At 45.0% G+C, this 10,043-nt stretch overlaps 1 protein-coding gene across 1 annotated transcript; it reads right to left on the reverse strand.

Moving 5' to 3' along the window:
• Positions 1–1,214: 1,214 nt before the first annotated feature.
• On the reverse strand, positions 1,215–9,959 carry ptcd3 (pentatricopeptide repeat domain 3). Its single transcript, XM_070836701.1, has 23 exons — positions 9,871–9,959; positions 9,429–9,481; positions 8,810–8,849; positions 8,591–8,636; positions 8,427–8,495; positions 8,148–8,252; positions 7,828–7,951; positions 7,624–7,727; positions 7,241–7,423; positions 7,047–7,107; positions 6,229–6,311; positions 4,938–5,082; positions 4,614–4,664; positions 4,423–4,512; positions 4,239–4,267; positions 3,817–3,923; positions 3,610–3,688; positions 3,198–3,288; positions 2,990–3,075; positions 2,751–2,896; positions 2,562–2,603; positions 1,999–2,157; positions 1,215–1,369 (listed from the first exon to the last, which is right to left on the reverse strand). The coding sequence occupies exons 1-23, from the start codon at positions 9,957–9,959 to the stop codon at positions 1,309–1,311; spliced, it is 2,043 nt and encodes a 680-aa protein (XP_070692802.1). The 3' UTR covers positions 1,215–1,308.
• Positions 9,960–10,043: the final 84 nt, after the last annotated feature.

The raw sequence follows: 10,043 nt of genomic DNA on the forward strand, positions 1-10,043 counted from the left end.
AAACCTGCATGTTTGGTCCAAGAGAAAAAAAATGTAGGATATTTCCTCCTAAATGTGGTTGTGCAAGTGTGTGTGAGAGCATAATGTAATAGAGTTTCTAAATGTATAAGAGAAGGTGTGAATGTGTGTGTTTTCCCTTTGTGCTGAGCAGGTCGAAAGACAAAAGAAAACAGTGGCAGCCTGGAAGGTCGCGTATCAGTGTGTGTGTGTGTGTGTGTGTGTGTGTGTGTGTGTGGCTTCAGGCAGGTCCTCTAGGGAACAATACGCTCTGTCCCCAGACCACACCCATCTTAAAGTGCCCCCCCCCCCCTTCCACTCACTTTAGCCCACTTGTCCTTATTTGGTTGTGCCAACAGCTCGGCTGATGATTGGTCGGAGAAAAAAAACATCGAGATTTGAGACACACACCTGTACAGGCTTGCACACACACCCACCCAGGTTTGTTCTCAGCGTGTCCCCTGTGTACACACACACACACACACACACACACACACATACACATAATACACATGTAGTAAGCTTAACAAGGCTGGAGTGATGTTATGATTCATTTTAAGCTGCCCCCCCTCAAATAAAACTCTAAAACACACACTAACTCACACCTTGGGCAACCCATCTTGTCTCGACATGCTGCCCTTAAAATCCTCAGATGCCTGCACCTGCAGACACACCGCTGTCTGACTATCCACTTGTATGTCTCTCCTGACTGGCAGGATAATTAAAGACAATAAAACGCCGAAAACAAACATTCCAGACCCCTTAAATGTGACACGCATTCTGTGTTTTGAGGAAATGGCTTATCAGTAAGTTGAGGAAGTTGGTCAGTTATCACCAGCAGAAATTTGTGTACCATCTACGTCTTTTCCATCCAAACCACATACTTTATGGCCATGGATTGTGCAGGTAAACTAATCCCAATCTGTATTTATGGCACTGAATTTTCATACGTGTTTACATAATCAGAATCAGACTTTTATGGGCTTCTCTGCTCTGCTCTTCTCTCCAGGGTGTATTTTAAATTTGCTTTATTGTGCCAGTACAGCAATGAGCAGTCCGGCTTCTATGCAAATTGATCGGAAAAAGAATCCTCTAACTCGTAAAAAGTGGGAAAGAGACTGTAAAACACGGAATTCTGTGTAGTGAGCTTCTTGGCGGTCCCCTGAACACGGAGAAACAGCGGCCTCTGGCTGACACACGAAGGAGAGAGCACTGGGAGATTTTACATTTTACATTTTATTTATGCGGCGTACATTTTTATTACACAGATGTGGAAACAAGAACGTATTTTCGGATCAGCATCACAGCGGTTCATCCACTGTTGTCTCCTTCAGGGGGCTCTGCTGCAGACTCCAGTTCAGATAATATGGCTCTGGGTGGGACAGAAAAGAATTTCAGAAACATAAACACATATGATACATCATATTGAGATCAAACGCTATGCTTTTCCTCTGCGGTGGAGGAAAACTGCTGCTTTTAACTTTGTCCTTGGGGGGTGGGGGCTAAAAAAAAAAAAAAAAAAAGAAGCAGCTATGGATTGTCCCTGTTCAATTCTTCTATAGTTAATTTGTTCATCCATCACACCTGCCATCTCCACAGATGGGGTTCTGATGAGATCTGGGGAGAGAACAGGCTGCACCAAAGCTCTAGAGCCAGTTTCACAGAGATCAGACTGATCTGCAGCGTTGGGCCGCTCTTCTTTTGGCTCTTCAGACAAGTCGGGTTGGACACTTTTATAGCAATAAAGACAAATTATTTTAAGCCTAAAAAGTCAGCCGTCCTACCCACAGGCTCATTCTGACATTAGAGATGCGTTTCCGTGGTAACAATCAGAAAGACTAGTTGACCACACTCGGTTATCTAATCCCTGGTGCATGCATTTCCTGTCACCCGTCAGTGTTAATATATACTAGTGTCTTCTGTTATGCTTGTTTCACCCGTTCCCCAACATGACAGATTTGTTAGCGATCGTCCCAGAGGAGACGCGCTCCCTGCCGTCACCTTTGCTCCTCGGTCAGATTAAACTCGGCCAGCGTTCGCTTTGCCAGCTTTGGCGTTTCGGACAGACAGAAGGCTGCCGACAGCTGAACCAGCTCCACCGCTCTCTGGGGGGAGCGCTCGCGGAGGCACGCCGACAGGAAGTCCTGCAACAGCTCCCCGCTGGAGAAGAACAGAGCGGGAAACACACGGTCACCGTTTAGCACTTAATGGTTAAGCTGTAGGAGTGATCACACACTCGTTTCTATTAACTATTTGTATGAGCGCCTCCATTTTTATTATGTTGTACTAATTACATGTTTACAGTTTGTGTTGAAACCTCATGTCACGACACGTTGGAGCCGACAAAAACAATTCCAATTTTACTACATGTAATTACCAGTTAGAGGATGTCATGAGCACATCTCCTCACATGGAGCCCTTCTCAAGTGATACTAGCAGCACAACAGTTTTCTGTTTATGAGCGACATGATGAACTAATAATAAAGTAGAACCTTTTGTTCGCTGGAACACTTAAAACCTAAATTAATTTGTTCTCCGTGTTTGCAGTTTGCAGGGGAACTTACTCGGGAACGCTGCTCTCCGATTTGAAGATCTTCAGCATCTCCCTGCAGAGCAAGACAGAGAGGAGGACTGGTGAGATGCATTTCGCTTCAACATGGTCTGGCAGTGAGCGTTAGCGGAGTGAGACGACCGTGAAAGCTCTTCCTGTGAGTGGGCTGCCAGGCAGTCGGATTTACGGCTGCCTCTCTTACCAGGCCTGCTGCGTCCTGTTGGCTCGCAGCAGCAGGGTGGTGATGTGCGAGAGGGCGTAGGGTTTCCACCCCAGACCAGGCTTCCATCTGTCTCCAATGAACACACTCTTTACATCTAGAGCACACTCTGCAAAAGACTCCTGAACCTGCACACACACACACATATATATATATATATATAATCTCAAAACAATGAAAAAACTGATTGACAGCAGCCATCATGTCGATGCCTGACTGACCTCAGGACTGTGTGTGTCTCTGGCCATCAGGTTGAGCAGCTCCTTCGCCACGCCAGGCTTATTATCCTGACCCAGAGAGCGGATATCTGGAAAAACAGGTAGAGCACAGCAGATTCTAACATCTTCAGATCCTGACATCCTACGCCACCCAAGCCGTGCGCTGAGTGATATTAGTTTCCCGTTACTCTCACAGTAACTTTGCGCTCACCTTTCCATATAGTGGGCAGCAGGTCCAGGCGATTATCTGTGTCCAGAGCCTGCAGAAGGTCCAACATTTCCTGATGGTTTGGGTAGTACAACTGGAAACAGAAGTCCCATTAGGTAGTTAAATATCCACCTCATTCTGTCCTATTATTCAAGCCTGGCAAGAGCTGCATTAAGGCTAAAGGTGGTGACCTTAAACTGTACACAAATCTCTCTCAGATTGATCTCAGTAATGCGTGTATGAGGTATGGATTTTAGAAGAGAACACCCTACTTTTTTTTTTTTTTTTTTTTTACACATTGTAACATAGTGTGTGCGGCTGCTGTGATAAAAGGAGGCTTGGTGATGCGTTGAAGAACCGGCTTGTTAAAAAGTGTCATCTTTCCTTTATATAATCCGTCATGCGATGTACTGACCGAGGGAACGAGCCGTCTGTACCAGTTCAGCACCACGTCAATGTTCTCCATCATGCACAACAGGCTGAAGAAGCGACCGCTGGAGAGCAGAGAGCACAGCACCACTTAGAGAGGACAGACCGCGCCTGCTAATGCCCTGCCACCCCGAGGCCTGGATATAGGAGGCATTGGGGGGCGTGTTTTAGGTTGGTGAGAGGATTTACTTACTAGTAAATATTACGATGGTAGCCTCCCCCCAGTAGCCTCCAGTTCTCCCCCACTTCTACAAGACTATGGACCTTATAACCCAGCTCAAGATCTTTACTTTCCACACACTGTAAGGGGGGAAAAAAAACAGGTAGAGAGACAAACAGGTTAGGAAGACAACCCTGCTGCAAACAATGACCGCGGCATCTGCATCTGCAAGACTACTTTGTAAAAACCTTGAACCCTAGAGGAAACAGCCTATATCTCATTAAAGATATAATATTAAAGATATTAAACATTAAAGCTCGTCAGAGTTCAAAACTGAATGTCAGGTTGAAGTAGAAGTCAAGAGTCTCAAATATCAAACTCTGCATCAAAGTTCTAAAAAACCTGACTTACACTCTGCAGAAAACCCATTTGTGACCAAATAAAAAAAGTCTTACCACTCTCATTGCATTCATGAAGAACACCACTGGAACAAAAGAGAGAAAAACAAAGTCAGTGTTAAAAGCCACCTCCTAATGGACGAACCCCTCTGCTTTTATTATGGTGACTGTAATTGTTCATCTGTTATTTATCCAGAGTTATTCCACGAATCACGCAGTCTAAACATACACCACAACATACCATCATCGGGGTCCCGGCAGGTGAGGCTGGCTCCAGCCAGCTCCGTCAACACTTCCTGTAAAATGCTACTCTTGCTCTGGCCAAAGCTGTCTGGACAGGAAACAGAACACAAGTCAGTGTGGAGGCAGCGGCACCACAGACTGGACCGCTGATGTTCGTGTGTGTGTGATGGAGCGTCAAACTCCGTTTACCTGGTCTGAAAAAGATTGCCAGGAGGTGGTTGAAGGTGGCCAGGCTGGGAGCTGAACACACACACACACACAAAGTTGATTATCAGCATCAGGAAGTGGCTCGCTGGTGTCTGAAATCACCACCCTGCTCACTCATTCACTGTTCCACATCGTGAAAATGTGGAGTACTGCATTGTGGGACTGAGGGAAGCCACAGAAACTACTTTTGGTGGGATTTTTATGGGCACAATGTAGTCGATATCAAATGAAATGAAATGACAGAGGAAATGTGTCACAGTGTGTGTGTGTGTGTGTGTGTGTGTGTGTGTGTGTGCTTGTAGTCACCTATTCCCAGAGCCTTCATCTCGTTCAGAGTGTGCAGAGAGTGTCCTTTGGCGGATTGGCCACAGCGCCTCAGAGCTCGCAGGATACTGTTGAAGGTCATCAGGTTGGGCCGAACTTTCTGTTGACTCATCTGTCCCAACAGGTCCTGCACACGGAGGAGGAAACACAGCTGGAGCTTTGAACCACCTCACAGTCTCACAGTAAAGCTCAGTGGCAACTTTCACACCACGCTCTCTTAACCCTTCAGAGTCTGGGGTAAAACAACGGTTTTTTTTACTACTTTTCATTTTACCTTTGTGTTTCCCATTAAAACTGCTTAGCTTGCCTTTCTTTATGTCTTTCTTTTCAGCACAACCTCACCCATGTGATTCTACAAGTATTTATTTATTTTGACATAATATATGGACACACTGTATGTAAAAGTGCAAAAGAAACACAAAATCCGAGTAGGAACTAGTTGGATCTTTGGAGGAGCGGGGGTCTGCGCGGACACCTCCTCTCGTTCGTCTTCACGCGCAGCATCCACTTCATCCTCTGAAAGGAGTCTTCCTCAGAATCAGAACGTTCTTCCCCAGATTCAGCATCTTCTAACTCGTAGAAGAGCTGTAGTGCGCGACTTCGGCTCTTCATAAATTTAGTCTTAATAGGCCGATCGACAAAATTCAAACACTTGTAAAAAGTTTGAAGTGTCCGCTTTCCAACAGTCTTTGAATTGAGCACCTGCGTGCTTGTGTCACAGCTTTACGTTTTCAAACGTGCGACATGTGACTTTGACGCCGTGTGGCGGTCCTAGACTCCGAAGGGTTAAAAAGGCCTACAGCATATGTGAGCACATGCAAGTCCCATAATGAAGGAGATGTAGAAATCACTTTAGTTTTTTTGGCCAAATCAAAGTGAAATGAAAAGCATCTGTGACAAATACCCACAGACTAATCAGTTTTCTAACTGGTAGAGCTGCACCACCAGCAGTGTCAAAAGATACGTTGGACCAAGCATAAAAACCTGGCCCACAGAGGTCTGGAGCTGCTGAGCCTTCGTTATTTTGTTAGTGGCTGATCTGTGTGAGTGTGTGGGTGTAGTATTACCGTGGTAACGTTTGTTGCTAGTGCAACTTTAAGTTTAAGTTTGCAGCCTAAGTGGTGATCTAGCCGGGGGAAAAAAAAAAAGAGAGCCACCTTTGTGACACTGCAAACCCTCGCCAACCCACTAATCCTGCTTTGTAGTGCACCCCTCTGGCGATACGTTCCTCAGATTTGGAACATGGAGTGAGAGAGTGAAAAAAGGGTCTTACGGTGATGCCGTTCCACCTGTCGTTGTATTTCTCGATGAAATCAGGAGTTGCTAAGATCAGAGCGTTGAAGATGTGGACGTCAGCTGGTGAGAGAAGGTTTGGCTGTCAGTCATCTGCTTCCAGGTCATGAATGAAGGAACGCTAACGAGCCAATTACAGTTTAGATGGAAGGGTCATCTGCAGCTTTCAGAGGGTCACATTTAAAGCCACCATGTGCAGGATCACAAGATGTGATCCTTTGGTGCCCTCTAATGGTATTACTGAGAATGACACTATCACATCCTTTCACTGTATTGAGTTGCAGAGCATAAAAAGCAATACTGTGAAGGCACATAAAGTCCAACTGTGACTTACTGCGACAATATCTATTTTCCTGTAAAACCGATTCTGTGGCCTCTTCTTGAAATAAAAATGAAATACATTTTCATTTCATACTAACCATTAAATAGGTCATTTTCACAGCAAACATTTTGACTTGTCAAAGGAGGAAACATACCGTTCCGTCGGTGAGAGGTGTTGGTAAGTGAACAAGCACAGTACTGGAGGTCTGGAACTGGCTCATCTAAATGGCATTCAGCCATCCTCAATGCTATTAATTCCACCTGTGCTTTTCCTGCTTTAGCAGATCAAAGCTGCCGTGAAAAGGGCCCACTGACCAGAGTTTTAAAGCGACGAAGAAAAAAAAAAAACAATGACTGCACCTCGTCAGAAACATCACTTCAAACTACAATTTCCGCTCCAAATATTGCCTCTAAAATTGTGTTTGTATACTGCACTGAATGAGCCATTTTCTCTTCCTACTGCGTCCTGCAACTCACCGGTCAGCCTGTTGTTCAGCATGTCCGTGTACATGCTGAAGGCCTTTGCAAACGCTCCATGCTGGGGAGAGACGGACAAACAGGCGCTTAATCTAGATGCATCAAAACTGACCACTTCAACGCCAATCACGGCTCTGCTGCACCTTCGCGACAAATGTGAGGAGGCCCCTCCGGTCTTGGCGGCGTGCTCCTACCTTCACCATGCCTCTGATCAGAGCGGAGTAACAGCGAGTGTCTCTCTCCGGCAGCAGGTTAAAGATTCTCTCTGCATTGTTGCTTTCTTTCCAGGCGACCACGGCGTCTGGTGCCGACCGGCCCCTCCTTCCCGTCGTCTTCACCTCCTCTACCGGCGTCTTCACCTCCTCTACCGGCGCCGCCTGAGATGTAAAAAAAGTCATTAATGTGATATCTGGAGTCTCTGCTTCAGGGTGGGTGGTGTCTTATTTTACTTGCTGCAGCAAAAAAACCAACTTTGAGTTTAATGTGTTTAGATTAGTCAGTGAATTGATTATTTATTTTATGCTTAGTCTTCTTGTCTCTGACCAGCACCCGGTGGTTTGGATCAGGGATGACTCACCGCGTCCTCCACCTGTGGTCCCTCGGTCTGGGCAGGATCTCTGTCATTATAGAGACAGATCAGGTCTAGCAGTTCATGGGCCGTTTCCATAGAAACCGCTGTGCCTGCAAGAATTTAAATGAAGAGACACGGTTGATGTCGAAGGATTAAAGCAACATTTCTTCAGCAGAGTGTGTGTGTGTGTGCGTGTGTGTGTTTTCTGACCTGCTTGCAGTAGTTGATCGTACATGTCAACAGCGGCTGTGACTTTTCTCAAGTTGATTCGTTCCATCAGTGCCTCCTCGCTCACCTCCTCGAGACACAGTGACATCGTCTCTGGCATCAGACACTACACACACACAGACAGACAGACAGACAGACAGACAGACAGACAGACAGACAGACAGACAGACAGACAGACAGACAGACAGACAGACACACATGATCAATAATGCAATGAGAAATATGGTTGTCCGCCCTCTCAACATTGCACACCCCTGTGTCCATGTCCTGTGTGTGTGTGTGTGTGTGTGTGTGTTTCTTACTGGTATACGTGGTTCAGCAAACTCTTGGGTGAAGAACTTGGGATTGCTGTTGATAAAGTATTTGGCTGCAGATCTGCCGGACTCCTGAGTGAGAGCGTACAGTCTCTGCAGAGGGACAATGATGACAAAATGATGTTATAAACTGAAATACAACAACAACAACATTTAAATTTGCCCATATAGGTCAATATAAATGAAAACAGAATAAAAATCTAAATCCAAAACAAGGCAGCTGTGTAACGTATTGCAGGTGTAAAGTTTAGAATGTTTCTGACGTACAGACTCGAAGGAGGTCTTGGGACTGAGATAAGGATCATCCTGGAACTGGTAGGAATATGCTGTAGGATCCTGCAGGGAGAGAAAAGAAAAAAAAGGTAACAAACAGACAGGTAAACATGAACATCCACTCAAAGAGAGAGAGAGAGATGCGAGGGAGCTCTCACCCTGCTGACAGTGGAAGCTAGAGCCTCCAGCACTGCCTCCTTGCTCCTGTTCAGGAAGAATAAGAAGAATTGAGAGATCACAGTCCTGTTTATGCAAACCTAAACACTTGGTTGACTTAGTGTAAAAAAAAATAAGCTCTATTTCAATTCGTTTTCCCTGAAACAGTGTCGCCTGATCTGTATCAAACCACCTTGTGTGACAGTGATATGGACACATACCATGTTTTCTTCCTGGGGATGACAATCGTCTCTGTAGATTCTGAAACGACAGCGAGAGAAAGGTGTGATTTTGAAGTTACAGATACTGATTAGAATCAGTTATAAATAATGCCTGGCCTCTGCGTTACTCTGTTGTTGTTCTCTGTTCGTAGATGGTGCTAGTTCTCTTTTTAAGGCCAAATTAGTTCCAGAAAAACAGTCAAACGCTGTAGTTTTAACCAAACGTTACTCAAGGCGCCTTTTGTTGGGGACTTTTTTCTGCTATACATGACTCTAGTGAGTATGTGTGGCTGCAGCATGCTGTGTGCTGGATCAACTCAGAATAAACTACAGTGCCTATGTTGGTCATCTTGAAGGAACAGGTACAGGCTCTGTGATGTGATGTGATTTGGGAACACACTGAACAGAGAAATAAACTATATCCTGCCAATATTCAATCACTCAGGCAACAGTTGCTAGTAGGATCAACTCATTTGGAGTTTTGTTCAGCATAAAACCCATTGCCAACATTGTCCTTTAACACAAGCAGTGACCCTGACACAAGAGTTCCAGGAGGATCTGGCTTCCTTCAGTCATTATCATTACTGACACAAGGATGAAAACTCTTGCTCCACTTCACCTTTATTAGCTTCTGCAGCTTGTTGTCTCACAGCTGGAGTCCAACCAAAACTCCTGGAATGAAGAAACTTGGATTCAATTTTTTTTTTTTTTTTTAAAAAAGGTACATTTTGCTAAAGAAAGCATTCATACACCCTCGTAGTTGTAACATCAGCTTACATCAGAATCACGATAACATAACATAACAGGAAACGGTACGGTTGCAAACAATATATATATATGCAATAAGCCCACCATCTGCTTGTCTTACACTGACCTACATGTGTCAAAATATCAGTCAGTTTGCCAACATTTGCTGCAGTGATGTAAGTTAGCTTCATGACCTCCTATCAGAGGATGCTAGCTGCAGCCGTCACACTCACGTAACGACGAAAACTAATCTACAAAAAAAAGTAAACTGGAAAATATTATAGTTGAAAACACTTATATAAACAATGCCTTACCTGTGACTCCATAACTGCTCTAAGTTATTTGCCAAAAGTCGGCTGTTTCTCTGGATACAATGCCCTACGTGCCTGCTGGGCGCCGCCATGTTGTTACGCACTGAAGGATTGTGGGAGGGAGAAACCATGTACGCTCAGAAAAGGGGAGAGAAGAATAATAATAGCTTGTGTTT

Source organism: Pempheris klunzingeri, chromosome 9 (assembly GCF_042242105.1).
Source record: "Pempheris klunzingeri isolate RE-2024b chromosome 9, fPemKlu1.hap1, whole genome shotgun sequence".
Classification (NCBI taxonomy): domain Eukaryota; kingdom Metazoa; phylum Chordata; class Actinopteri; order Acropomatiformes; family Pempheridae; genus Pempheris; species Pempheris klunzingeri.

Bases quoted from the DNA above. Each gene is read 5' to 3' on its own strand.
- ptcd3 (XM_070836701.1), bottom strand. From the start codon at position 9,959: ATGGCGGCGCCCAGCAGGCACGTAGGGCATTGTATCCAGAGAAACAGC. The intron at 4,513-4,613 runs GTAAACGGAGTT...TTTCCTGTCCAG, and splicing joins GGCAATCTTTTTCAGACCAG to ACAGCTTTGGCCAGAGCAAG. The intron at 3,076-3,197 runs GTGAGCGCAAAG...CTGTTTTTCCAG, and splicing joins GCTGCCCACTATATGGAAAG to ATATCCGCTCTCTGGGTCAG.